This window comes from Colletotrichum navitas (genome assembly GCF_030913465.1).
Source record: "Colletotrichum navitas strain CBS 125086 chromosome Unknown LY79scaffold_124, whole genome shotgun sequence".
In the NCBI taxonomy this organism is placed as follows: Eukaryota; Fungi; Ascomycota; class Sordariomycetes; order Glomerellales; family Glomerellaceae; genus Colletotrichum; species Colletotrichum navitas.
In genome coordinates, this window is record NW_026850670.1 from 1 (window position 1) to 27,143 (window position 27,143).

The 27,143-nt window shown below is 51.1% G+C and overlaps 11 protein-coding genes across 11 annotated transcripts; 6 read left to right on the forward strand and 5 right to left on the reverse strand.

The window, feature by feature from the left end:
• The first annotated feature begins 28 nt into the window (after window positions 1-28).
• Window positions 29-4,166, forward strand: LY79DRAFT_571257 (phosphoribosyl transferase domain protein). The gene has a single exon (XM_060559228.1). The coding sequence runs from the start codon at window positions 514-516 to the stop codon at window positions 3,994-3,996; it is 3,483 nt and encodes a 1,160-aa protein (XP_060407935.1). The 5' UTR covers window positions 29-513; the 3' UTR covers window positions 3,997-4,166.
• Window positions 4,167-4,808: 642 nt separating this feature from the next.
• LY79DRAFT_571258 (carboxylesterase) lies at window positions 4,809-6,740 on the forward strand. Its single transcript, XM_060559229.1, has 2 exons — window positions 4,809-5,523; window positions 5,591-6,740. The coding sequence occupies exons 1-2, from the start codon at window positions 4,817-4,819 to the stop codon at window positions 6,678-6,680; spliced, it is 1,797 nt and encodes a 598-aa protein (XP_060407936.1). The 5' UTR covers window positions 4,809-4,816; the 3' UTR covers window positions 6,681-6,740.
• A 1,623-nt stretch (window positions 6,741-8,363) lies between these two features.
• LY79DRAFT_528144 (uncharacterized protein) lies at window positions 8,364-9,118 on the reverse strand (the record flags this gene model as incomplete). The annotated part of the gene is made up of 3 exons (XM_060555996.1): window positions 8,364-8,493; window positions 8,602-8,698; window positions 8,773-9,118. The coding sequence occupies 3 exons, from the start codon at window positions 9,116-9,118 to the stop codon at window positions 8,364-8,366; spliced, it is 573 nt and encodes a 190-aa protein (XP_060407937.1).
• A 3,831-nt stretch (window positions 9,119-12,949) lies between these two features.
• LY79DRAFT_67851 (glutathione S-transferase domain-containing protein) lies at window positions 12,950-14,248 on the reverse strand. The gene is made up of 5 exons (XM_060564502.1): window positions 14,019-14,248; window positions 13,929-13,963; window positions 13,762-13,873; window positions 13,522-13,705; window positions 12,950-13,464 (listed from the first exon to the last, which is right to left on the reverse strand). The coding sequence occupies exons 1-5, from the start codon at window positions 14,044-14,046 to the stop codon at window positions 13,158-13,160; spliced, it is 666 nt and encodes a 221-aa protein (XP_060407938.1). The 5' UTR covers window positions 14,047-14,248; the 3' UTR covers window positions 12,950-13,157.
• A 1,384-nt stretch (window positions 14,249-15,632) lies between these two features.
• On the reverse strand, window positions 15,633-16,097 carry LY79DRAFT_594715 (uncharacterized protein; the record flags this gene model as incomplete). The annotated part of the gene is made up of 1 exon (XM_060561717.1): window positions 15,633-16,097. The coding sequence occupies one exon, from the start codon at window positions 16,095-16,097 to the stop codon at window positions 15,633-15,635; it is 465 nt and encodes a 154-aa protein (XP_060407939.1).
• Window positions 16,098-17,042: 945 nt separating this feature from the next.
• On the forward strand, window positions 17,043-17,560 carry LY79DRAFT_594716 (uncharacterized protein; the record flags this gene model as incomplete). Its single annotated transcript, XM_060561718.1, has 2 exons — window positions 17,043-17,192; window positions 17,288-17,560. The coding sequence occupies 2 exons, from the start codon at window positions 17,043-17,045 to the stop codon at window positions 17,558-17,560; spliced, it is 423 nt and encodes a 140-aa protein (XP_060407940.1).
• A 1,039-nt stretch (window positions 17,561-18,599) lies between these two features.
• Window positions 18,600-19,466, forward strand: LY79DRAFT_594717 (uncharacterized protein; the record flags this gene model as incomplete). Its single annotated transcript, XM_060561719.1, has 1 exon — window positions 18,600-19,466. One exon carries the CDS (start codon window positions 18,600-18,602, stop codon window positions 19,464-19,466), a length of 867 nt encoding a protein of 288 aa, XP_060407941.1.
• A 650-nt stretch (window positions 19,467-20,116) lies between these two features.
• On the forward strand, window positions 20,117-21,627 carry LY79DRAFT_594718 (Saccharopine dehydrogenase-domain-containing protein; the record flags this gene model as incomplete). Its single annotated transcript, XM_060561720.1, has 5 exons — window positions 20,117-20,321; window positions 20,384-20,531; window positions 20,600-20,672; window positions 20,730-20,854; window positions 20,910-21,627. 5 exons carry the CDS (start codon window positions 20,117-20,119, stop codon window positions 21,625-21,627), a joined length of 1,269 nt encoding a protein of 422 aa, XP_060407942.1.
• Window positions 21,628-22,576: 949 nt separating this feature from the next.
• LY79DRAFT_528149 (alpha/beta hydrolase) lies at window positions 22,577-23,931 on the forward strand (the record flags this gene model as incomplete). Its single annotated transcript, XM_060555997.1, has 2 exons — window positions 22,577-22,839; window positions 22,917-23,931. 2 exons carry the CDS (start codon window positions 22,577-22,579, stop codon window positions 23,929-23,931), a joined length of 1,278 nt encoding a protein of 425 aa, XP_060407943.1.
• Window positions 23,932-24,632: 701 nt separating this feature from the next.
• LY79DRAFT_584522 (hype protein) lies at window positions 24,633-25,019 on the reverse strand (the record flags this gene model as incomplete). The annotated part of the gene is made up of 1 exon (XM_060560410.1): window positions 24,633-25,019. The coding sequence occupies one exon, from the start codon at window positions 25,017-25,019 to the stop codon at window positions 24,633-24,635; it is 387 nt and encodes a 128-aa protein (XP_060407944.1).
• A 690-nt stretch (window positions 25,020-25,709) lies between these two features.
• LY79DRAFT_674463 (alcohol dehydrogenase GroES-like domain-containing protein) lies at window positions 25,710-26,822 on the reverse strand (the record flags this gene model as incomplete). Its single annotated transcript, XM_060564308.1, has 2 exons — window positions 25,710-26,238; window positions 26,302-26,822. The coding sequence occupies 2 exons, from the start codon at window positions 26,820-26,822 to the stop codon at window positions 25,710-25,712; spliced, it is 1,050 nt and encodes a 349-aa protein (XP_060407945.1).
• Window positions 26,823-27,143: the final 321 nt, after the last annotated feature.

Below are 27,143 nucleotides of genomic sequence, written 5' to 3' on the forward strand. Positions count from 1 at the left end.
AACTATGAACGTCTGTGCGGTTACACAGCATAGTATGTCGGAAATGGGAAAGCTGTAAGCGCCTGCTTGCCAGGCGCAATCACATCCTCCAGTGTGACCACGGCCCAGAAAGCGTAGCTGTTGGTCCAGCTTTATGCGCAATTTCGACAAGATGGGTCCATGTCTCCTCTTCTGCGCAGCTTGCAGTGTGTTTGAAGCTTGTGAAGGCAGCTTTGGAGCAGTTTATCGGCTGGCAGAAGCAAGTTTGTGGCCAAGCCCGGCCCCTGAGGTTGCACAACACACAGCTCACTGGCCAAACAGGCTACTATACTCTGCCTAGATTCAATACCAGACATTCCCTGATTTCTGTAACCAGTCACTTTATTTTATTAACAGAGAACCGGTCGGGAGATAAAGAGCCTGGAACGAGCTAGTCGGAGATAATATCCCAATACCCGCCTACATCTACTTTCGTTATCACCCTACCCTGTGAGGTTCACTGTTACCATTCAGACGTTGTTTTTCTAAGCCAGAATGATTACCCTCGATTCCCTCAAATTAGCTCTGAGGCAGAAAGCCTTAGACGATGCGTCTTCAAGGCAGCCGTTAACAGACATACAGTACAGCGCCGGCTTCGATATTCTGACCCGAGGCTCGGGCTGGACAGCGTATCAAGACTTCATTTTCCCTCAATTATCCCAGCTGCTCACTTCATTCACCTCGATTGGTCAGATTTCTGTACTAGAGGTCGGACCTGGGCAGAAGAGCGTACTCGGATATCTGCCTATTGGTCTGAGAAAGAAAATCGGGAGATACGCTGCTTTTGAGCCCAATGGCCTGTTTGCCACCAGATTGGAGAATTGGCTTTCCCCTACATCGAACACGGAACCTCCGCTGCCATGTATGAAAAGCGCGCCCGAGATCTATCATGCTCCATTCACTCTTGGAAGTCCTGTGAAGAACGGTACCAATACCAGCACGAGCGATAGCGAAGATGGGTTCAACATCATCCTATTCTGCCACAGCATGTATGGAATGAAGCCGAAACGCAAGTTCATCGAAAAGGCCTTGGAGATGCTTGTACAGCAGCCAGAAGTCGGAATGATTGTGGTTTTCCAGCGGGACGGGACCCTGCATTTTGACGGTTTGGTGTGCCATCAGACGGCTTGTTTCCCAACCGGCGTTGTTCAAGTGGCAAATGATGACGAGGCCCTGGATTGTTTTGCATCTTTCATTGCAGGGTTTTCGATGCAGGATATGGATGTACGAACCGAGTGGCGCAAGGTGTGTCGCGCACTGGGTCGTCATGAAGGGGGCAGCCACCAGGGACATCTCTTGTTTAGCTCACCCGACATCATGGCAACATTTACTCGGCATTCGACAATGTTGCCGGAACTAGAGGCGCAGGTGCCGGTGGTGAAAGGGAACAAGACTGTCAGAAACCGAGAGGCTCGCCTCAACCGCCCCGCATCGATTGTCAGGCCAACGGAGATCCGACAAGTGCAGCATTGCGTGCGATGGGCCCTGGAGCACCGGTTCTGCTTGACTGTTGTTGGCGGAGGTCATAGCGGCCATTGTCTCTTGCCCAACGTCGTCTCAGTTGACATGGGCGCCTTTGACCAAATTCACATTCTCTCGGCGGGGGACGGGATTGGAGATTCCGGCTCTGACTCCGGTTGTTTGGTCGTTGCTGAAGCCGGATGCAAGACGGGCGACATCGTCTGTAAGGCCATGGCAGCTGGTATGACAGTGCCCTTGGGCGCCCGCCCTAGCGTTGGGGCCGGTCTGTGGCTACAAGGGGGCATCGGACACCTTGCTAGGCTGTACGGCCTCGCATGCGACGCCGTTGTCGGTGCCATCATAGTCAGCGTTGACTCGGGCCGGGTTCTCTGCGTCGGCCACGTACCACGCCAACACCGACCAGCCAACGCCGTGCGGCCTGACAACGAGTCCGATCTGCTATGGGCTATAAAGGGCGCCGGGACAAACTTTGGCATTGTAATCAGCGTTACTTTCGCGGCTTACCCAGCTCCCACTTTCCTGACCAGGAACTGGATTATTCCTTTAAGCGATGCTCGCGAGGTGCAGCTCAGGCTCGGCAGCTTTGATGAACTCGTCGCCAGTAAGATCCCCCGAAACTGTTCTGCAGATGCGTATCTGTACTGCGACCAAGGCCGGCTGCACCTTGGCGTTACCATATTTGAGTCCTTTACGACTGGACTCGGATCTGCGGTGTCCACGCCCATTTCCAAACTCATTACCACACTCTGGGGACCGGAAGCCGATTCCAAGCGCGTGAACAGCATCGAGATGTTCGAAACCGAGATGTACATGACTAGAATGCACGGTGGGCACGGCGGCGGTAAAACCTCTTCGTTCAAACGATGTTTGTTTCTGAAGCGGATCTCGGAGGAATCCATTGTAGATGTTCTAGTGGAGGCCATTGGGACTCGTCCCTCACCACTCTGCTATTTCCATTTACTACAAGGTGGCGGGGCAGTCGGCAGCGTGGCGGACAATGCTACTGCTTTTGGCTGTCGAGATTGGGACTTCGCCTGCGTAATCACGGGTGTCTGGCCCCGTGATCAAGATGGCACTGATACCAACAGAGCTGCCGTACAGTGGGTCTATCATGTCGCCGGAAACTTGCTGCCCCTCAGCACCGGAGCTTACGGCGCTGACCTCGGGCCGGACCCGAGAGACGCTCCACTGGCGGTCAGGGCTTTCGGACCGAATCGGCCCCGCCTGTCCCGTCTCAAACGCATCTCAGACCCACGCAATATTCTAGCTTACACTTGCCCGCTCCCGAAAGCGGTGATGGAACGGGAACTTATCATTCTTGTCACAGGCGACAGCTGCTCCGGAAAGGACTTCTGTGCCGACGTCTGGGCTTCCCTGTTTATTGAACGCACCAATAAACGCCTCCGAGCGCGTGTCTACAGCATCAGCGATGTGATTAAGCAGGAATACGCGGCGGCTACTGGTGCCGACCTAAGTCGCCTATTTGGCGACCGGGCCTACAAGGAGCAACACCGGCCAGCGTTGACAGCATTTTTCCGAGACCAGGTGCGGCAACGACCACGGCTTCCAGAAGAAACCTTTTTGAATGTGGTGGACGACGCCGTAGATGTTGACGTGCTGCTTATCACTGGGATGAGAGACAAGGCTCCAATCGCATCATTATCGCACCTGGTGCCAGGATGTAGAATGCTTGAGGTCCAGGTCCAGGCTACCAAAGAGACACGGCGGGCTCGACGTTGGTGCCACAGTGGTGATGACAATAACGGGGACAACAACAACGAGAACAACACCAACGACAGGACAGAGCCTCTGGTTTTAGGCCACCGTCCCAACTTCATCTTCGAGAACGACACAGCCGGAGACGAGGCGGCTAAGAAGTTTGCAGAAAAACACCTTCTTCCCTTCTTCCACGAGAACCTGCATCAACTGGCTAGCATGGTGCGTACAATACCGGACTTTCCGCGCCAAGGTATTCAGTTCCGCCACGTGCTCAACATCGCCGAGCAGCCGGGTGGGCTAGCACTGTGCACGTCACTGCTGCGATCTCACTTCACGGGCGATTGGAACAAAGTTGACGCTGTGGCGTGCTGCGAAGCCGGCAGCTTTGTCTTTGCGTCAGCGTTGGCTTCCCAAGTCAATGTGCCCTTAGCGCTGGTTCGGGAAGCAGGCAAGCTCCCTGCGCCCACCGTGTCAGTTACCAAGCCCTCGTCACATATTTCATCTGCGGTATCCAACAGCTCAGGAGAAAAGAGCATCGAGATGAGCCGACATGTGGTTCCCAGGGGTGGGACAGTGGTGGTGGTAGACGACGTGCTTGCTACGGGGAAAACGCTGTGTGCGGTTCTGCAGCTGCTGGTTAAGGCTGGAGTCGATGTCGAACGTGTCAACTTTATTGCTGTAGCAGAATTCCCTATCCATCGCGGTCGGGAATTGTTACGCCGACGCGGCTTCGGCAAAGTCAACGTTCAAAGTCTTTTGGTTTTTGATGGTCAGTAGGGAACGGGGAGCAAGATGTCGTAGTCCTGGATATGAAGATGTTGCAGCAAGGAGTCTTCCTCGCCCTAGCCTTTTGCGTTCTGTGTTGACCAACGCTATTTCTTTCGCCATATCCAGCTTGATACTCTCAGTGAACATATTTTCACAAAACTTAATTTAGTCGAATGTGTAAATTGCAGCCAGCCTCCCGACGATTAGAGTTAAAATTATAGACAGGGTATATGTGTGTATACGACATGATACACGCTGTAATTGCGCATTGCTAATTACAGTTCCGTTTTCGTCATCACACACACTCTGTTGTAGCATTGATAAGTGGTTTACGTTAAATTATTTCATTATGACTCGTCACACATGGTAGGGAAGAAGGTAAATTCTCACGGTTGAATGCGACCGTTACATGGCCAAAAGTCTGCTTCTGGATTATTAGGTGAGAATTGGGTTTGCAATGCCCCGACTGGGTGGTTTTGCCCGCGATTAAGTTTTCGAATTTAACCCATGTCCACTATCAAAGGTTTCACACGAAAACTGCAGACTCAGGAATACTTAACCGCCATCATTACGTTGGCCAGACACTTTTCCCATCACTCCGCCTTCTGGTTGGTGCCCCATTCACTGTCGTCGCTCACGGTTGCCATCTTTTCGTTCTTGAATAGCCGCCCTGAGTTGCCCGGTGTCATGCGGCTCCAGTCCTATCTTCTTGCTCTTCTGCCGCTCCCAGCAGTCGCAGTCAACACAGATGGGCCTACTGTCGATCTACCGTATGCACGGTATCAAGGAACATATAACTCAACGTTGAACCTCAATATATTTAGGGGGTATGTATTTCGTATTTCACTTGACTAAAGCCAGGCTGGGCTATGATCTAATCTCGGAGTCAATCAGAATCCGCTACGCAGCTCCTCCAACGGGGAAGCTTCGATGGCAGCTACCTCAAGAACCAGAAGAAAACACCAGTAATAAGAACAACAATACAAGCGACAAAGCCACCATATCCGCCACTTCCGATCCACCGCACTGCCCATGGTCCCGCCGCTCCTTGCAGTACCCCAAAACAGCATCCGAAGAGAGTAATCTTGCTACCTTCGATTTCTTTGGTGACGAGGACTGTCTCTTCTTGAATGTTTTCGCACCAGCTGGTGCCGAAGATCTTCCCGTAGTTGTGTGGATCCATGGAGGCGGATATGGCCTTGACTCGGCGGCGAATTACGACTTTTCCACGCAGATTGCGACAAACGAGAATAAATACCTCGCTGTTGTGATCCAATATCGGCTCGGCGCTTTTGGCTTCCTGTCTTCGGCCGATGTCGTGGCGAACGGCGTTGCCAATGCTGGGTTACACGACATGCTCCTCGCGCTCCAGTGGGTGCAGAAGCACATTTGTAAATTTGGTGGCAATCCGAGCAAGGTGACTGTTGCAGGGCAATCCGCTGGTGCTGGGGCGACCCTTCTACTAGCCACAACGGACGAAGCCGAAGGTCTCTTTGATGGGGTGATTGCAAGCAGTCCATACCTTACCACCCAACCGTGAGTTATGTTTATGCCCTTTGCCATGCAGAATTCGGCGTTGGTGGAGTAACCGTATAAAAAACAGCCAGTTTGATGGCGTCCGGCCTACAAAGGCTTACCACAGCCTAGCGGACCGTGTAGGCTGTTCTTCGACCAACGAAACTTCATCCCGCTTTGCTTGCATGCAGAACGTAGACTCGATTACGCTTCAAAACGCCAGCGATTGGGTGAGTACCCAGGGCTCATTATATGGCCATTGGGAATGGAGACCCGTCATTGACGGGAAGCTCCTCACAAACATTGCCTCGAGGCATCTCGGTTCGCGACCAGACAGCGTCAAGGGCGTCCGCCTGCTCACCAGCAATGTCGCAAATGAGGGCCCGTATTTCACTTGGCAGAACATCACGTCTCAGGCGACTTTTGTCGAGTTCCTGACGAGCTACTACCCCAAGCTAACCGCATCCAACGTGACTGAAGTCCTCGCCCTGTACACGCAAAAGTACGAGGATTTCATCATGGCTAATTCGAAAGACGTGAACAACACAGACCCCGGCTTCGATACAGACGGCCGCAACGCGCCCTTTGCCACCACCATGTCCAACTACGCCGTGGGCTGGCAACAAGTAGCTAACAATTTCTACGCCGAGGCTACGTTCGTATGCCCTTCACACTGGCTCGCCGATGCATACGCTACCAAAGCTGGAGGCAGAGCATGGCGCTACCAGTTCAGTGCTTCACCCGCCTACCATGGCTTCGACGTGGGCACCGGGTCTGGTTACGATGTACTCCTCGCGCCAGTGGATACCCCCAACTCGACCGTTCCGAGGTCCCTAAGACGCGCGCTGCAGACCGCTTGGGGCGACTTCATTGTGAACGGGGCGCCGACCTTGCGGGATACTGCTGGCCCGAGCACGGCCTTTTGGCCGCAGTGGAAAGAAGGAGGAGAAGGAGTAGCCAGCATGCTGAATGCAAATGTGACTGGCGGTGTACTGGTCGAGAATGATTCATCCTTTGACGGCATGGTTACTTTACACATCACTAGCCATATGCCCGGTGAGTTTGATTCCCCACCTTTGCAGGCAGTCTTTGAAATTGCAGATGGTGATACCTGGGAAGATGGTCGAGGGAAGCGATGCTCCATGTTAGCCGAGTTAAGCCCTTGGATGAACGAGTAGAGTTAAATACGACATTTGAATGTCCACTGCGACTCAGTTTAGAGCATTATTTCAATCGTGTTTGAATAACTAGTTTGCTGGGTGTACCTGAGAGACTTTTTGGCGAGGAAGCATCCCATCATTACAGCCTGAGTCGAACCAGGACATGCCGGTACGTAAGGCCATGCTTGTCCAAAGAAGACGATTCATTACTTGTCAAGGGCCATCCGGCTGACTAAAGAGCCCGAACGTTGTCTTTTTAACGGCAGCGCGTTTAGGCTGATTGGTCCACATACAATTAGTTCGTTAGAAAACACGCTTCGGCCACCCAGGTCTTACCAGTCCATAGCATAAATATTCGTCAAATTTGTAACATTACGCAAAAAAACCTAAATTCTCGTATTGTTGAAAAGGTATAACCTGTGCGTGGTCAGCAATCTCAGGTTATCTATGAGTTTTAGTGTGAATTACATTTCTCAGCGTGGGCAGCTGGCTAGCACGACTTGGAAGCTCTACTGGATAATATGCATTACAAGGGCCGGTGTCGCAGAAAGACTCCGCAGATTGTTGTGGTCAACTCAATCCATAGTCTCGATTGAATGAGAAATAAACACATCGGCCAGGTTAAGAATACGTCTCAATTGAACTTGAGGAGCTACTCCGCCGAGTCAAGTGGTTCCTCAGCGCCATCTCAAACTGACCAGTTGTTCCTTTAATGAATCGCAGCTTTCAGCACCCACCCAATAGGACGTCTCCAATAGAACCCGAGTTCTCTTAGCAAAGGCGCACTTGTAGGCGCATCCGCTAGAATGTTTCTATAGCCCAGACATTCAGGTAAGTTGGCATACTAATTATCTGCTGCGCGATTGCATATTTCTGTATCATAAGTTGCTAAGAATTCAATGTAAAAGAAGTTCCAGAGTGTAGAGGCCGTTCGCTGTTTTCCTACCTCGGTTTCGTGGTGATACGAGACTGGTCAGCATCCCTTTTGAAAATTGATAGGCCCATAACATTCGATTATCACGATCTACGCTACAGTCGTGGTTTGCGCATCCGACGGCAACGCCACCCGGTCTAATTTCCAGACGTGGTGGGTGATAGTGAGTACCCATCCCTGCATGAACCCTGTCATCAATCTCAATTGGGGGATCAGCAAACGCCAAAGCTGCATGTTGAGGTGGGCGATCAGGGGGGGGAGCAGCAGGGTTGTGCAGCATAAGGGATTCGAATTGGGTGCGCCATCTCGTATCCATAATTAATACGAGTTCACTCAAAAGTGGAGATAGCCATAAGACTTTTTGTAACTCGGAACCAACGGCATGGAACTGCTCATCTCCGCGCTGAGGTTGCGGCCTGAAAAGCACAAAAACTTGGGGGGTCATAACCTAGTACACGCCAACATCGCCTGCCGGGTTCCTTCGGCCGAGTGCTCCTCGCCCATTCACTAGTGACGCGTGGTTGAAGGCGCTTTGTAGATGGAGGGGGTCCAGTAGCAAAGCTTCGACATTAGTCTATAAACATGATTTCAAAACGTGTGAAGGCAACGCTAGACATCATCCCGTCCCTTTTTTTTTTGTGGTATGTTCCTCCACTCCCAGGTCCAATGCACTTGGACAGTTGTCGCTACATCCGATTCTCGTCGCCGGTTGGTATCATAATCGGTCAAAACTTCAGAAAAACAAGATCGTGCTGTACGCATCTTGCTTAGAAGAGCATGTAGGCGGCAACGGCAACGGAGCCGAAGATGGCGAAGGTGGACTTGATGCCGGAAGCGCTGTTGGGGGCGGTGGAGGAGGTGCCGGAGGCGGCGGTACCGGTGGCGGTGCCGGTAGCGCTACCAGAGCTGGCGACGCCAGAGGCCGTGGCGGTGGCAGACCCTGTCACAGTAGTCAGGCCAGAAGCGGTCTTGGTAGCGGAGCCAGTGGCCGAAGATTCGGAAGACGAACCAGTGGCAGTGGCAGAGGCAGAGGCAGAGGCAGAGCCGGAGGCGCTGGCTGAGGCGGTAGCGGAAGCAGAGGCAGAAGAGCTGTCATCATCGCCTGAAAACACAAACCCAAGTTAGCATTCAGTGATTTGAAAGCCCAAGGGGCAGGGCCATAGCAGCTCTACTTACTTCCGGTCAGGGCGAACTCCTCGGACTGAGCGAGAATACCGGAGTTCTGGGGGTCGGTGGAGACGAGGTTGATGCGGTAGGAGTCACCAGGGGCGACCTTGAGGTCCTTCAGCTCGTACTTGCCATCGGCAGCGTTGACCTTGGCGATAGTCTGGGAAACTCCAGGGTAGCTGGACTGGTTAATGACGATGATCTCGAAGCTCTTGGGGTCGCTGGAGACAGTCTCCCATTCGATCTCGTTGGTCTCGGAGAGGTCCCAGTCGTCACCCTTGGCGGGCTTGGTGACCTTGACGGCCTCGGCCAGAGCCAAAAGGCCGGTGATAGCGATGGTAGCCTTGGAGAACATGTTGTCGGGTTGTTGGTGGAAAAATTAAGTGTAAAGTGGTGTCTTTTTTTTTTTTTTTTTTGAGGTTTTGTATTAAGATAAAAATGCGATGTGTGAGCGAGTGACTATAACGAACGTCCAAGATTGATGAATTGAAAGGAGTTGGATGGAAAGGGGAAATTGAGCGTCGCCCCTCAAGCTTTATAAACGGACCATATGTGAATAATCCCTGTCTTTACACTTCGCGAGTCAGACCCAGTGTTCCTCGTCCACCTTTTCTTAGTGTCACCCCACCGCCCCCATCTCGTATGGAAACCCGCCCGCCCTGTAGAGAAATTGAGATTGCTGTGAAGTCTGAACCACCAGCCAGCCAGCCCATTGTTTTGATATCTTCCCTGCCAATTGTGACGTCGATAACTTGCTGCTTCGGGCATGCGTGCGAAGGAAGCCATGAACCTCCACAGAATCTGGTAAAAGATAAGGACGTCGGCCGGGAGTGCCGAGAATACGGATTCAGGCCCTTAACAAAGTTTTCAGCTCAGTTGCGATGGGCCACATACTTCCATCATGAGAAGCTCCAACCGTTGATCGCGGTAGCGACGTTGACATGCAATGGCGCTAGAAGGTAGTATCATCTTCCAATGTCTACGGATACTCCGTACATAGTCAGGGAATTGCCACAACGCGATAACCCATCAACACTACGATACGAATGCTACACTCCGGTATGGATGCGCGGCGCAGCAAGGACCAGCGTTGTTAGGACTCTTCATGACAGGCTAATTTAAGTACCTCGCTTCCTTAGCTCTGTCGTATGGTGCCCTGCATTGAAGAGACGCCCCCGCCCATGCCGCACCCGCCGGGTTTCCCCTCTCAGCGATCTGGTGTGGTAATGGAATGGAGTCGGCCTGTCAGTTTCTCAAATACAGGTTTCCCTCCACACTGCGCGTACCTGCCTGTGCCTGGCAGTAGGGCTACAGCCGGTGGGCACCTAATGCTCGCTTCAGCGCGAATGGTTCTCCAAGGCGCCGATCAGTGGGAACAAGCCCTGGCAAGGTGGCTAGGCCATAAGCTTGGTTGGGCTTGTCATTTGCCAATGTGCCAATCCAGGCTCGACACCTTTTTGGTGGGCACCGCCACGCTGGTTTAAGAGTTCCGACGGCGGAGTTCCGGACAGGCTTGTCGCGTCATGTCGTTCCACCTCAAGAATTGATAGAAGCCTTTGGCCAGAGAACGGTTTGTAGCTGACTGATCCGCGAAGCGAGTTAGCATGTCATTGGCCATTTTCCGTATACATACGCAGTGTGCTTCGTAACCATCCATGTATACTATACACGTGTGCCGTATTGCATGACACAGCGAAATCGGGGAAAGTCCTGTACGTGTGCAAGCTGAAGAGTGTGACCATGGCGTTCCGACGCCTAACTAATTCCCGATTTGGCGGTACTCGAGAACAACCGGACCGGAGTCACGGATATCAGTACGATGTGTTCAGTCGATTGATGATATCTAGCGACATATCTTATTGCGTGTTGGATAAGATGACTACAGGCCAGCGAAGCTCACGTCATGTGGTTGCTTAAAGATATTAGGTCTGATAATCTGTGATGATAAGAGCGGACCCGTAGTTACCATTGCGCAATTATGGCTTATATGTCACGACATCGTCAATAATATGACCATTTGCTTTCTCGCCCTTCTGTTCGAATCTGGTGGGATTGAACATGGTCTCTGCAAACCATTGGTTGAGTATCTGACAGGTGATAGAACATCAGCAAGACGTCCTTTTCCGTCGAAGCCTTATGCGCTGGGGTTTTGTATGACCGCCATAAGGCCTTCCGTCTCAGCAGTCATAGTTTCGTACGATGGGCGTCCTGCTTGTGACATGGCTCGATATTGCGGCATGAATGCCACTGTAATCCTATAAGAACTTGTTTTCGTGCCAACCTGGCATTCTTCTGCATGCAATAATCATTCTGACCGAAAACTTGCTCTGGCTATGATAGTCATTTATTGCGGGGGCGAAAGGGGGGAACTAGATACGAGTCATATTTGTTGCCGAAATGGATAAGATGGCGACTCGTGCTGTCCATGTTGTTATGGGGGGCAACAGGAATACCTGGAGGATATTTGCCGGGGCTGTGGTCGAAACGATAAGAGGCTATCGCCAGCTCCATAACGGTGACTTGATATTTGTATCTCGATTTCAGCACAGATCACATCATCCGAACTTAGTTGGCTTACTTGGCCGTGTAATGGATGTACGGCACGACAAGGCGTTGACTGAGCCTCGTTCCTCTCTCGATGAGAAGCTTGGAGCCAACCAAGCCCGACCAGGCCGTTGTTGACAGCTGTCTGCTAGGGAAAATACACTTCGTTTTGCTTCTTGTCTTTCTTGCGCAGCGTTGTGAAAGTCCCTGTTTCGAAGTGAGCGGAAAAGCAACCTCGACTTATTTCGTATCGCCCGAAATTTGATGCGCTCTCGGTTGGGGTATTTGCTCGAACTACAGTTGTATCTCGAAATAGTTTGGTATACTGCGCTTCTCGGATCTTAATGGCGTTGGTGGTATGTTGCCATGGGGCACCCTCACGGCATATTGGGAAACGTTGTCAACAATCCAAGACGAGAATAGTGAAAGAAAGCCTTTGGTCTACTCAGTAGCTTCCTGTCTAAAACCTTTTTCGCCCATTTATATGAAGCACTTACACGCAAGTAGAATCGCTTTAAACTTGGAGGAAATAAGTGAAACTTATTAATGCCTGATCGCCTAGTAACAAAGGACGTACTAGTTTTTGAATAACCGCTACCGCTGATTTAGAAAGATTTACTGAACTGAATATGTACTAACAGTGGGCCAGCTCCGCTCCACCGATTGAATGTGGGGCCATGACGCCGATTAAAAGTGGGTTGGGCCACCGATGACTGTCGGTGGTGCTTCCAATGACAGCATGAACACCTCCGCTCCGCTGCGGTGTCACAGGGCTCCGCCCTGCAACCCCTTTCCACAGTTCGGAAGGCCCTCCGGGGGTTCACGGGACTTGACAATCACTTTAGGTAAAGAAGGGTTGGTATTAGGCTTACGTATTACCAAGGCAATTTAGGGAACAACATTCAAAAGAAAAAGGATCTCTTTTTTTAGTAACAACTTGATTTATTTACGCTACGACTAAGTAACTAAAGTACTAAAGTATCACTTAGACTACAAATTGATTACAACACTGTATTATTTGACCTCACTCTGTTAGGCTAACCCTAACTCTCTCTAAGACTACCTCTATATTACTTACTCTCTGTCTACACCCTGCTACAAAACCATGCGTGCTGGTCACCTGGCCCCTGGGGACAACGTTTAACAACGCCCTTAAAGGGCTATTATAAGACAATATACACGCATTACTCTAGTACAAGCGTAGCAGACTAACAAACCAGGCAACCTACTTACAGCTTCTCTAATGACAGGGCATCTGCTAACCTACTGGTATCTGTCCAGCACTAAGTCTCTAGGCTACTGCATCCCTAGCTATAAAGTTACGCTGCTGCAAAACCGCAATCCCTTAGGAAACACTTGTCTCTGCCAGGTCCTTATACACTTACCTACAATTAAGGAGACATCTACTAATAATAACCACAGGTTCTATCACTAAACGACGCTGCTCTGCATCTAGCCTGTGAAAATTAGGCACTAGGTTGCTAAAAGGTAATAACAACCTGCTCTGCTGAGACTCTGCACTGCGACGGTCCCCTAGACTACTACTGTTGCTGAACAGAGGGCTCTACTCGTTGACCAGATCGTCCAAGACTTCTTCCTAGATAGTGTCAAGCATCTGATAGTTGCCATCTATGGAGATAATGACACCTTGCAATCACAGAGCCTTTTCTCGTACTAGTTTGGGTTGGTTTTGGCATGTTGGACCAAAACAGCGACCCTGCTTTTGGGTAGGCCCCGCTTTTGGGTAGGCACCGCGACTTGAAGTATTGCAGATCAATGTAGACGTGATGGCCTTGAATTCATGCCCACATCGATTTCGTCTCCAGTAGACACTATTTGACAACAAGAACTTACGTATTGATCTCTAGGGTGTTCTTCAACTCCATAATCTTCTTCCACGAGTCTCTCGACAACATGCGTCTATGCCAGGCTTCGACGTTGGGATAGTTCTTCAAAGACTCATCTGGCTCACAACCAAACGCGAGGTGAAGAAGGCTATTGTAGGGCACGAAGGCCATATCGGCAAACGTCATCTTATCGCCGACAAGCCACTTCTTACCCTCGAGCGCCTTATTCAAGACTCCAAGGACACGATGAATCTCGTTCAGGTACCGGTCGATGGCAGATTGAATACGCTCAGGATGGTGTATCTTAAACCTACGGAATCATTCGAACAAGAGCTAAGACAGAATCGGTACAGGGGTCGGGACTTACCATGCTGCTTGACCGAAGTAAGGACCTTGACCACTGGTTTGGAAGTAGACCCATTGATTCTGATGATGGATCTCGTTTCCCCCAGCATGTGTCAACTTCTTGTCCTTGTCGTACTCTTGAACCAGGTAGGTAATCACAGCGCCCGATTCCCAAAGGACGAGATCCCGGTTGGGATCCTCAATCACTACGTGTTTATCAGCTTCACATATCCCAGGATAGTCACGCGTATATGAAACGTACCCGGAACTCGACCATTGGGGTTGAGGTCGGTCAAAGGGGGTGACTTGACCGTGGATATATGTATTACTTTGAGCTCATATGGAAGACCCAGCTCTTCCAGAATAAAAAGGACCTGAATGAAGCGTGATACTGAGCAAAGTTCCCTTTGATGCAGCTGTTTAGCATACTTTCCATGGGTTCGGACCTGCCGACTCCTTGGGACCTAGAGAACAGATAAGAACGAGATCCTCGGCGAATTATGCCTGCCGAGAACTTACCGGCCATCCACAAGCGGATCGGTTGCATAATGGCGACAAACAGTGTCTAGTTGCTATTAGGTGGGGTTGATTTGGGGCGGAGGCCTACTACGCAGGTGCTTCTGTCGGAGCGGAAGGCGGAGCTCTATATATAAGAGACAAGCATTTTATGACAGTGCCCATACAGGTCCATCATAGCTTTATGCACCTTTCATTAATTGTTAGTTCTGAAGCGGCGGGGAAGCTGGTGACAGTGGAGTGTTGTCGGCTTATTAGACTAGACGGCAGTATTCACGTATCAGATACAGGCAAGAAACTATGATATGCATCTAATGGTGGGGCTTTGTGAACATGGTACACGGCACATGGCAGATGAGGCAGCATACAAGCCCCCATTGCAAGAACGTATCCGTAGCATTACACAACTCACGATGCCTTCAATTAATAAAAGCTCTAAAAAAAAAAGAGTTGTGAGTTATTGATTCTGTCAGCTGACCTCGACCAACGTGGCTTCAGCGGGAAGGATGATCCAAGGCTCGGCAAACAGATGATCATTTCAGCGGTGGTAAGCCAGAGACGCCGAGAAAAAGTAGTAATGAATAAGACCATAATCGCAGCTAACACAAGATGTGAAGAATGTCGAAGATACGGCACAGTTTTAAAGCTTTGACGCATATTTGTAGCCCATGCGTCATCTACTTTATGATATTTTCTAATGATCTATTTGTGACCAGGCTTCTTGCATCTTGCAGTCTTTGGTTCGATACAATAAGTGGCTTTTTAATGAGATTATCTATCAAGACTATATTGGCGAATGAAAAGTCAACGGGATGACCCCAAGGCTAGCCCGAGAGGACTTGTAGATTCCAAAAGAGCATGATTCCTCGGTGCTACAGATATCAATTATGAAATGAACCCAAATACTTGAATAAGCTCCGTTCGATCTCTGTCTTTAGGGACTTTAGAAAGTTTTCAACGTATTCTCTTATTGGCTTACTGATGGCTGCTGCTATCACCAGCACTCAAGGTGCGCATTGCATGTATACATCATCTTCCGGATAGAGAGATCCGCTCTGTGGAGATTAGGAAGAACTCTCTCCAATAGCATGTGAACAGATGACTGGGAATTTGAAGATGTGTAACGTACAAACTATTATGAGGTCAGTACCCTTTGGCAGCCAACATAAGATCAATGGGAATTTTGGCGGAGTTTGGGGAACCCCGTTAGCTAACGAGGCTTCAGTTGATGCTAAAGCAGTATCAAAGGCCTCCACTTTATTTATGAATATTATCTCATATCATGGGACAACTGCGGCGCAAGCAGGATAATGTCACTTGGCCAACGCAGGAGGGATCGCAACAATACAGACTTGATTGCTGCCGTCAAAATAGCCGACTTAATCACCCGACACCCACTACCGTATGCATAGCCTATTCCATCACACCCATACGCGAATTGTCAGCCGATGTTGCAACATTGAGACAACATTGCCTCAGTAATAGGACGTTCGATGTAGGCCAAGAGTTTTGTCTCCCTTCAAGACCCCCAACAAACCCATCCCCAAGCCCGTCCCCAAGCCCGTCCCCTGCACCTCGTACCACCCGCCAATGAGGTGAAATACCGCCCGACTTCAATCACACCGACAGTGTCTTGGCGCTGGCGACAATGCAGGTAATCCACGCGAGAAGGTCCACAGTCACGCTGCGGACAATGTGGATACGCATCCAACGTCTGAGTCCTGGCGTCAGCGCTCCATTCTGTATGCTTCTGATCTTGGGCAGGATAATCGGCACAAAGGCAAAGTGCGAGGCGGCGAGGGCGGTGCTGGCAATGTACCACGAGAAGGAACCCTTCCCGCGGAGGAGCTCCTCGGAAGTGGTGCTGAGGATGGCGGTGGTGGAGGCAACAGTGACGAGGAGGGGCGCGATGATCGCAGGGACGACAGTTTCGATCATCCTATTCCAGTAAGGTGTGAGGACGTCTTTGGTGTTCGGCTCGACCTTTTTGTTCAGGAAGATTCCAAAAAACAAGTACTGGTCGACTGCGAGCCACAGTGTCACAGTAGACGAGACCACAGGTACGAAATAGAGTAGCGACATGATTGAGACTTGGCGAGTTATTGGTCTTTGGAAGCAGGAGTAGCTCGATGATGGTAGTACCGGCAAGTTGTTGGCGCTGGTAAGGGACAGAACAGAAGAATGGAGTCGAATCCTTCGATGAGCTCACGAGTGCAGCCAGTCTTTGCTCTATATAAAATGCCGATTCTGCAAGCGTGGGGGTTAAATGCGGATTCCGCCGTCGAATGATTATGACCGCAAGGATCGGCCGTCGGACCAGGACTAGCAATCACATAGAGAAGCGGACATTAACATTAAGAAGACAGGCTGGAAGTTTAGGTAATTATGTGAGTAATTTTACATTTAATAAGATATTGACTTCTTCGCGATACTCATGTTATACTGTTTTCATTGCAGCCGGTTCCAGTGACCAAACAACAAACTGCCTGAAACGCTCTTCTGTAGTTTCTACATAGTAATGAGGGACTTCTGATCTTTTCCCAATTTGGCCGTGGTAGGCTTGAAAAGTCATCTTTTCACTCTTGTGCAAGATCTCACCGATGTTCCCTCTCTCGAGGGATCGGCTCTTTCCCCGTCGGCCTTCCGCAGCGGGCCGCAGCTTAGAGGAGGCTGACTTTCATCCGAACCCTCGCAGCGAGGTACATATGCTTACGGCGATGCAGCAGCGGAATATTGCCAACACACCGAGCCGATCTTATTGGTGTGAGTACGAATCCTTCAAGTCGGATGAATAGGAACCCGCCGTTGTCTCCGTGTCAAATAACGATTCTGCAAGAGTGACTGGTACAGGATCTGCCGTCTCGCATGAGCCATGGGTTGGGGAGGAAAAAATACAAAGCCTCGCCTAGGGCCACCCTGGCAGTGATCCCTTTCTTGTCATCCTACATAGTAAATCACACCACCATACGATTATTCTTCCCTTAATCGGACAAGACTTTGCTCACGTCCCAGCACCCCTCTTCCAGAATGGCTTCTCGAGATGTCCTCAAGGTCTCGGCCTTGCACTACAAGGATCCTAGTAAGACGGACGAAGAGTTTGAGAAGCACTTCCACGAAAACATTAACCCCGCCTGGACGGAGCTTGTGAAGAAGCACGGCGTGATGAGGTACACTGTGGTCAGTATTCATCCAGCCACCCCTTGTCTCTCTCTGCCTTGTCAGGCATGGCTCCCTTGCATTAGTGACTTTGGCTGACAGTCTGGGGCACCCAGACATTCTGCCCGTCTGATGTTTCGGCGGGTCTCGCGGAGACGGTGGACAAAGTCCGCCCGGGTTGGACCGTGATTAGCTCCCACGCGGTCCTGACCTATTGGGTTCGTGATCTCAAGCACATGCTGTCAATTACGAGCGATCCGGAGTATCAGACACTTGGTCGAGCGGTAGAGGCTGAATGGATTGATTCCACAAAGGGGGAGATTATGGTTGGGTACGAAAGGGTTTATATTGAAAACAAGGAGATCGTCGATGCCCCCAAGAACTCATAAATTGGTTCTGATAACGAGGCTTCGTTGTGCGATGCCACAACAAGACAGGATGAGCGTTAGTGCAGCTTAGCAAGGCAGCGAGGGTAAGAAAAAATACATAGCCTTTCCCGTCTAGCGTAAGTCTTATCATGCATGTTAGTGCGGGGGCTGTAACGCCTTACGGGACACGGGACGGATTGGCGCTACATATTCGACTTGCTGCCACATAATATCTTGGCCAGACACTGTGCAGGGGTCAATATGTAGCCCTGTATAGTTTCCATTCGTCAAGTTTCTACGCTGGCATGAGCCTTTCTGCCTACCTAATGTGTGTGACCTTCCTAGTCTCAGCACGCCATTTGGTTGTCAAGCCGCTGCAAGAATGGAAGAAAACTCCATGAAGATACCTGTCCAGACCCGCCCACCTACAGAGGTGTGATTGAGTTCAGCTCTTAAATACGGTTGGTGCGGGACCAGACCGAGACACTTCGTAGTATTTTGAACAGCGGTATCCGCTCTTCATTGCATGCGGCCCGTGTTGTTAACACTTGGCTCAAGAAGTTGATAGTGCAGATTTACACAATGTCCGACGTCGATGCGGACACTGGCATGCCGCTCCGACAAACATGTGATCGATGTCGAGATCTCAAGGTCCGATGCGAAAAGGATCCCCGCAGTTCATCAAACCGCTGCGTGCGCTGTTTGAAGGCCGGGGCTCGTTGTATACACAACCGTAGGTTACATGCCGCTTTATTATGTCTATATCTATGCTGCTGGTTGCTTTTCCTTTACTCGCAGCGTAACGCATTTGAAACCACTTGGGAAGATTGACACAGGAACAGGACGTCGACGCAGCGGACGCCCATCGATCAACAACTCACTATCCACGAATGGCGCCTCCAGAGACGCGCGATCGAACTCGACCTCAAGTTTGAGCCTAGACTTTTGCAACAATGGATCAACTCAGAAGTGGCCTGTTCGCACGCCGACGTGCCCTGACGTAATGCTGCAAAGCTCTTCGGGGCCTTCCAACGACCTCTTCTGGCTGGACGCGAGGTCGATGGCTTCGTTCCAGGCAATGGACCAGTTGATGCAGTACGGGGTAGATACAGTCAATACGCCATCCCTTGAGCCTAATGTTAACCTAGATCACGGGATGGAATTCTTAGCGGATCGGACTTCGCCTGCCGAAAGCCCCAGATCAGAGAACACAAGCAACATGAGGGATGCGACGGAGACGGATATGCGAGAGTTAACCGAACTGAGCGTCAGGGCGTATCGTGTCATAACAGAAGCCGGGACTCCGTCTACAGATGAGCTACTCGCATTGACACAATCGGTGCTAAAGGTTCTGGAGCGAATTGCGGCAACAGTACGGCTGGAGCAGAACGAGGGCTCAATGCCCGGCGGCGACGGAGATCAACAGGACCCTCAAACTGTTGTGGATCACGGCTCGCGGACGTCGATCAGCCTAGTGCTCCACGCAGTCTCAGTCTGCGAGCAGGTCTACAGCGCATTCGTCTACGCCTGCTCCGCACTTCACAGCGAACTTGAGACCCATACTCAAGCTAGTAACGGCGGCGGCAGCAGAGGCAGCAGCAGCAGCAGCAATGCGAACGATCACAGGATGTCCGATGCACGCGCCGTCATGACTGTCGAGTTAATCAACTATCTCTTCGAAAAGCTGAACCGCGCCCAGAGACAGCTCCTCGCTACTGCGCTGGTCGCTGATGGCGCTACATCAAGTCCGGAGGATCTGAGCCCAGAAGGCTCGATTAAGAGCCTCTTGATACCATCGGACTCACCTTCGGGTTTCTCGGCCAGTGTGATATCAACAATGATGCACAGAACTCATGGGAAACACCCGCAACTACAGGCTCATATACAGGCTATCCGGGACTTGACTCGGAACAAGGACTCTTTATGAGATAGAATAGAAATCGAATTGCCCGGAAGAATCATTTGCTCGTCAAGTTAAAGTCTCACGAGTTTCGTAGGGTTGATATTGCGAGTTTGAGTGAAAATGCTTTAAATGCTGCGTATTTCTTTGTACAGAGGGACAGCTTTTCAACGGATGGTCAAGACACGGTCATTCTCCTCGTCGAGCTCAGATCGGTCGTCCGGCTAAGTAGAACACGGGAAGAAAACACAAAAGGCTCCGGGAGGTGGAACTATTGGAGGCGAGGGACGGCCAATGTCCCCTTGTGCATGGAATCTCGCCGAAGTCTCCACTGGCCTGTCCAAGGGAGGCACAGTTGACATACATCTCACCCTCATTGGCCTGGTTTATGCACGTTGAAAGATGGCACCACGCTTGCACGCATAGTGGGCTAGGCATGCAGGGCAAACAATCCGTGCCGTCCTCGGCCATGTCGAATGTTCTTGATTCTGCCTGGCTCCAAAAGTCCGCCTGGGACCAAAAGTCCGCATGTTGATCTCCGCCCTGTGCCTCACTTGGCCTTCATCCTGCATCCAAATCTCCGCCACGCGCTGACCATAAAAGGCCGGCCTCATTTGAAGCTGCCACGGCAGTGGCGATTCATCGATATCGACCCCGAATCCACATACATTCACAATATGGCTACCACGGACGACTCAGCTTCCCGGAAATACGGCGTCGTCGTGGTGGGAGGATCTGGCTACACGGGTAGGCTAGTATGTTCCCACATCGCTGCCACATTCCCCACGGACCTCAGATGGGCAATCGCCGGCCGGTCGGCAGAGCGCCTCGGGCAGGTTGCGGCCAAGCTGAAAAAGGAACACCCGGACAGGGTGCAGCCAGGTAACTATGTCCCGTCAACGGATATAGAGAGACCGATGTCAATGCTGATTCTCCCCGACCAGAGCTCGAAATCGTGACGCCCGATGATACCAAGAGGCTTGCAGAGGTTATCGGCAGAGCCAAGGTGTGCATCAGTACCGTTCTCTATGCCGTCGACGGAGAAAATGTTGTACGGGCGTGTGTTGAGCAGGGAACCGACTACGTGGACTGGTTTGTTTCCCTCTTTGAACTATTATTCGCCTCACATTGGACCAAGCCAATCTGACCGCCATTGGCAGCGCCGCCGTTCCCACCATTTGTCGCGACTGGATCGACAAATTCGACGAGCAAGCCAAAGAAAAGGGCGTTGCGGTAGGTGGAATCTTGAAATTGTGAAATCGAGACAAGCTGACGTTTGCCGCAACGAAGCTCATTGAATCTTGCGGATTCAGGTCAGCGATAATGGATTTTGTCGCCATTCACGCATGCCGCGAAATTTCGGAGAAGTGGTCAACGCAGATGGGGAACATGACGATGCGGATTGATCTTCCCGAGTGCGTATAGCAACAACGATGAGCGTCTTGGCTCGCAAGCTAACCAACCATGCAGGACGGATGTAAGTGGTGGTACAGTCCGAACAATGGTCTCGTTCGCAAGCGAAGGGTCGGCGGCCCTCGCCGCAGCCGCACAGCCATCGTACTTATCGCCGATACCTTACACAAATACCCTTCAGACAGTTCGAGGAATTCACAAGAATGCGCTGCTCGGGAGACTAACATACTCTTCTCCGGCTGGCGATCAAACTCGGGGCCTCGTCCTCAGATCTTGGGGTCTTCTCGGCGGCCCTAATAGTAGCTGGGGGCCCAACTTCCAGTATAACGAGTACGAGAAGGCTGATTCGTACGGGGGCGCCATTCTCAACATGGTCCGCTACTTTGTTGTGCTCAAAGTGCTTACCCTGGTTCAGTACAAGTGGTTCCGGAACCTCGTGTTGCGTTCTGCGCGGGAGCTGGGCACCGGACCATCCGAGGAGGATCTCAAGAGCACGCCCCTGACTGCAGCAGCTTTCGTCGAGGCTGACCCCACGGTGGACAAGAATCGGGGTAAGGGTTGCCTCGTGGAACTGAAATACACGAACGGGGGGTATCCATTGGCTGCTCTACTTATGGCTCAAGCGGCCGCTACGCTGTTGTACGAACGGAACTTGCCAAAGGGCATCAAGGGCGGATGTCTTACAGCCGGGGTTTTGGGCCCAGACTTTGTGGACAGAGTCGTATCTGGAGGCCTTGAGATGAAAACCACCATGATTGAGAATTATAGGGGCTGAAAGCACGAGTAGACTTGGGCAGAGACATCGAATGGATTGTTTTTCCCCCCCCTAACCATCACAAGTCATACAGACCCTTCTAACATGAATATTTCCATAATGCTTTTTCGTCACCACGCAGCGATGGCTTGCTCAACTTGGAACTCGACTCTTTCTTCTTGGGTCAATGAATCACAGTGCGGCTAGATGACTCGATTCCCGGCTCGTCGTGACACGGGAGGGTGATGTAGCTTGCCACCTTGCTTAACCGGGATTAGGCGGCATCGTGGCATAATAAGATACGACCGCGTGCCCTTCCATTCTCCGTCAACTGCGCCTCGTGTACCTCTCGCTTGCCAGGGATACAATACATGGTACGTAATGTGCGAAATTACATGGACCACCTCCTACGTGAGGTTACGCCGAATTTGTCCATTTGCCGCAGACATGCAGCTCAGCCTGGCTTGGCGAATCCTTGCGTACCATTCCACAGTCCACCCAATATAAACTCTATATTATTGGAGCGGCTGCAGGCGCGGACCGCTTCCTGATCCAAACTATATTGAGTAATAATAAGCATGTATGGCATGATGGTCCACACCGCCGATGCATGTAAGCCGCATAACATGGAGTGCATCGCGCCATCTAGCCGTCCTTTTAGCGTTGCCGCGGCCCGTCCACGATTCGGAAGGCCCAGAATTATTATGCCGGCCCGGTGTTTTCCCAAGGTAATCATGCCGAACGCTATCCACCGATATCGTCCCGGTTTATGACGAAAGGAGCCGACCCGTGGTTGTCGACCGACAAACAGCAGGTCAGAAAAGCCAACGCGAAGGCTTCCGCTGAAATCAATTGAGAAGCGCAATATGTAATCATTTACACGAGGATAGATAGTTAACACACTGTTCAGCACGCTCATGAACACACAGATAGCAATCCTTGCCTGCAACACACCATCCCTTCTATCACGATGGACATCCTGCCATGGGAGTTCTTCAACTTCGAATTCATCCGCGTGCTCTCCATGGCTCCCACCCACGGCGCGGACGTGGGTGAGTGCCTCGAGGCGGCTTCCAAAATCAAGAAGAACGATCCCGAAATCTGGTACCAAGCGTGGGCGGAGGCGGCAGATTTCGCCGAGGAGGCGGCGGATACCGCGCTCAAACTTGGCGACAGGGAAGCGGCAAGATGGGCTTTTTTGAGGGCGTGCAATTACAGACGGGCAAGTGAATAGTATGTCGCGTCGGCCATTCGACGGCCGCGAGCCGGTAGAGGCGAGAGAACGATACTGACTGCAGAGCGTTGCATAGTATGCTCCATGTTAACCCGTATGACACTCGGTTGCTGGGCATCATGGAAAAGTCAGTGTCCAACTTCCGTAGTGCGTGCGCTCTCTTCGACAACACCGTCGAAACTTTCGAGATTCCGTACGAAAACACCAAACTGCCCGGATACATGTACCTGCCTACGCCAAAGTCCGGAGGGAAGCCTCGCGGAGAGAAGGTGCCCTTGCTCCTTGCTCTCAACGGATTCGATTCAACACAGGAAGAACTCTACTTCTTCATCGCATCAGGATCCGCGTCCCGAGGCTACGCCGTCATGACCTTCGATGGACCTGGACAAGGCATTGTCCTTCGCCGCCCTGGCCAGCCTCCGATCCGCAGGGACTGGGAAGTCGTGGTTTCTTCGGTTCTCGACAGCCTTTGGAAGCTAGTCGATGAGCATCCCGAGTGGAATATCGATCTCGACCGAATCGGCATCATGGGCATGGCCATGGGCGCCTACTTTGCCCTGCGCGGCGCCACCGACCCTCGAATCAAAGCCTGCATCTCCTGTGACGGGTTCTACGACTTCGGGCCACAGGTCCGGCTGCGATCGCCGTTCTTTCTCAAGTACTTGACCGATGGCCAGGCCGATGCGGTCCTGGAGTGGGCATCTGGCTTCAACATGCAGCACAAGCTCGAATTTGGTCACCTGCGCATGGTCTTCGGCACCAAATCGTGCATCGATGCGTTGCGGAAGCTCGGAAGCATCTCCTTGGAGGCGCCGGGCGAAGAACCTATCTGCGCCAACATCAAGTGTCCCGTACTGGTCATGGGTGCCCGCGATACAATTTACACCCTCGAGACGCACCTGACCTACCAGAAACTTGCCGAGTATAGAGGCAGTGAGGAGGGCTTGACATTGTGGGATCCGGTCGGGCCAGGGCAAGGCTCGCTACAGGCCAAGGTGGGGGCTGTATCTCGGCTGCAAATGAAGGTTTTCTCGTGGCTGGATGAGGTTTTTGGAATCCAAAGGCCTCCGATTGCAAACCAGCCTGTTTGAACGACATTTTTCAGCTCTGAAAGGGAAGCGATTGCTGTCTAGTGACGTAACGAGAAATTGAATCATAACATTAAAGATCTTTAACTAAAGAAAAATGCGTTTTGCTTCTCTTGCTCATGAGGAAGCTCTCATTGAACGCGTTTGCGCCAAAATACTCAGATACTTGGGTTTTTGAAGAAGGACGTCATATCATATCTCAAATTGGGAACGATGCACCAGGTCAAGTTTCTAATTAACCAAATGACTGTACGGATGAAATCATACATAGAAACGCCAAACACACCAGGCAAACGCTGACTGAAGCATATCTCTCGCAGGTCAAGGAAAGGGAGAATGGGAATCTATCACCTCTAAAGGTGGGGAGTATGGGCCATTGATGGGAAAGGACAAGACACGATCGAGGATCGAATTCGAGATGCTATGGAATGCGCAGATTATCTCCATGTTATCAAAATTAATAATACCAGTAGTATTAGGAGTAGCAGCAGAAGTTATATAGTGCAACCCTACTGTCCTTCTCTGGGATTAGTTCACGTCACTCTATGCAAGGCTATGAGAAATAAAATGTATATATAAGCTTATAATTGGTGGCGATATTGTCAGTATGCGAGGCTCGAAGGTTGGATGTATGGCAAAGAATCTAACTCTATAAGAAAAACCATGGGAAGCGCATAAAGGATCAGCTAAAAACCCGACAGAGCTCAAGCAACAAGAACGGCCTTTCCCCACTCGATGAAGTTCTCTTCGTCCTCCTTGATCTTCTTTCCAACGTTTTCGTCTCCATAAACCGTAAAGGTGGCGTTGAAATGGGCCTCGTCCCTCCAGGTCAAAATGGCCATGGAATCGAAGACAAAGTCGGACTGCTCGCCAAGCACGACTCTGGCCAAGAAGTCGGGCTCATCACGAATGACATAAGACCGGGTGTGGGATAAGGGAAACACGTCTCCCGAGAGGTTTTTGAGGAGAGGCATGTGTGTGTTCTCGTAGTAGTCGTGGAATTGAGTGGGGGTGAGATCTTGACGGCGTCGTGCGAACAGCAGCATCTTTACACCAACGGTGGTAACATTTGCGATGCAGGGAAGCCTCATTTTGGTGATTTTGAGAGGTAGGGTGTTTGTGTGAAAGAAAACGCGGCTCTATATGTAAATGCGCCCAGAAAGTGAGACTTGGTGATGGTCCAGAGAGAGAATGGCCTGGCCTAGAAATCAGCAACATGACACGCACGTTCACTCCTCTTTATATATGTATGTAGGAAGCGGGCTTGATCAGCCTTGATCACATTCCAGGCGTTCCGGTCCGAATGAAAACTAGGCAACAGAATCGAGGAAGAGGCGCAGGGTTGAGCCAGGGTTCAGGATCAAGAAGGGGTGTGAAGGTCGCGCCCTGGTGTCTGGTATCGGAAATGGGGGCTGACGAAGGAAGCGGCGCATGTCAGAAACTATTGAATTTCGGTGAATTCCGGTCGAGGCTGCGATGATTCTGGCTGGGTTAGAAAAGAAATGCTCACTGGTATGATCCTGAGCGAGCTGAACCATGTCGGTTAGTCAGACTTGACATTCCAGAATGTCGAGCCATGGGGCTACATGCAAGTTTACGACATGTGCATAATACGGTTACTCTGTACCATCATTAGATCTGGCAGAAACTTATCAGATCTGGTTTATCAGTGCTTGGCATTTAGCTCACGTCCATTTAATGCTGTAAACAGGTTCACGACGCTGGGCAATGTTCAAGAGACAACTACTATTTCATTCAAGAGTGCTAGTCTGTGCAGTATTCTAAGCTATCGGGTACACTAACTTAAAGCCTCGAACCTTGCCCTTGCGAACTTGATCAATCCCCTCAGTGATACCTTCTAATCCGCCTGCTCGAAGTTGGAATTCAGGGCCCCGTACCAAACCTTCCTGGGTCCATCTTTCGGCCGCCCTATACAGCTGAGCGGCGAACTGACGATCCGACTGCGAGGCGGGTCTGCCATACACGCCATCTAGCTTCACAGGTTTGCCAAAGAGTGACAGGGCCTGAACCCAGTCAACGGCCACGTCTCGTCGGCTGTACTTTACATGAGTCGGAGGGGCCTCAAGTCCGATGTATTTCCCCCCTTTGCCACCGATGGCTTCGAAACAAGAAGCCATGGTATCGGCGGAAGTGACACAGTCTAGAGCATGCACCAGTTTGTTGCGGGTGAAATTCTTTATTTCTCGACCGCACGTGCTGGATCGATAGTCGAAAGTTTTCGCAGCACCGAGGTCTTTCATGATGGCGCTGACGTTGACGCTGCAAGTGACGACTGGTTCGATTCCGGATCTAAGTGAAGTTTCAGCTAGAGATCCACAGATTTTAGAATAGCTCTGGGGATAGGTTACTTACAGCTTCAGGAGCTGGATTGCCATCCTGCCAGACGCTGTGTTGCCGCCGGCAACAAGAACATATTCCGGCCTCTCGCCGGTTTCGGTGCCAGGCATAGCGAGTCCGAGCTGCTTGAACATTGCGTAGCCCACCGTTCCAAATGCCAGCGCCATTGTGGATGCCTGGTAGGATGTAATTGATGAGGGCATCTTGCAGCAGAGGTCGGCGGTTGCAACGACGTGGTCTGCAAATGCACCAGAATCGTGATTGTCCGAGTTCAGACCGTGTACGAATCCAAAGACATCATCACCAGGCTTGAACCGCGTGACAGAACTTCCAACCTTGACAACGGTGCCGGAAAAATCGTAGCCGCCGATCCCCGGGCACGGGGAGCTGTCGATAGTCTTCGCATCCGCCGGGTTCAGGGCTACTGCGTTGGTTTTGCATAGCATCTGGTCTGTCTGGAGATCAGGTATAGGGCCATCATGGATGATTTCGTATTCGCCGGGTCCTTTCCCGACAAGTGCCTTTCGAACGCTCATTTCTGGAACCCTGATACGAATTGAGATGGTGAATATTTGGAAGGACAACTTGCGATTTAGGCGAGCTTCACAACAACATCACCACGCGCCCACCTCTCCTATCAACGAAATTTGGCAGAAGGACTCAAAGATGTTTAGATGCAAAAAGCACTATGCTACGGAGGTTGTCAGCTTCTTTGGCGTGATACATTCGATCAAACCACCGGGCGAAGGAAGTCAGAAATATGCCGACCTCGGTGCATATCCTCTAGCACGGGTAAATGGTGATTACGCCGTGTCTCTACCGAGCCGCCACCGCCGCCACCAAGTGAGCGCAATCTG

Excerpts from the sequence above, each read along its gene's own strand:
- LY79DRAFT_571258 (XM_060559229.1), top strand. The coding sequence starts at position 4,817 with ATGTATTTCGTATTTCACTTGACTAAAGCCAGGCTGGGCTATGATCTA. Across the intron at positions 5,524-5,590 it reads CCATACCTTACCACCCAACC|CCAGTTTGATGGCGTCCGGC; the intron begins GTGAGTTATGTT and ends TATAAAAAACAG.
- LY79DRAFT_67851 (XM_060564502.1), bottom strand. The coding sequence starts at position 14,046 with ATGCAACCGATCCGCTTGTGGATGGCCG. Across the intron at positions 13,964-14,018 it reads GATCCGCTTGTGGATGGCCG|GTCCCAAGGAGTCGGCAGGT; the intron begins GTAAGTTCTCGG and ends TCTGTTCTCTAG. Across the intron at positions 13,706-13,761 it reads CCCCAATGGTCGAGTTCCGG|TGATTGAGGATCCCAACCGG; the intron begins GTACGTTTCATA and ends ATAAACACGTAG.
- LY79DRAFT_571257 (XM_060559228.1), top strand. The coding sequence starts at position 514 with ATGATTACCCTCGATTCCCTCAAATTAGCTCTGAGGCAGAAAGCCTTA.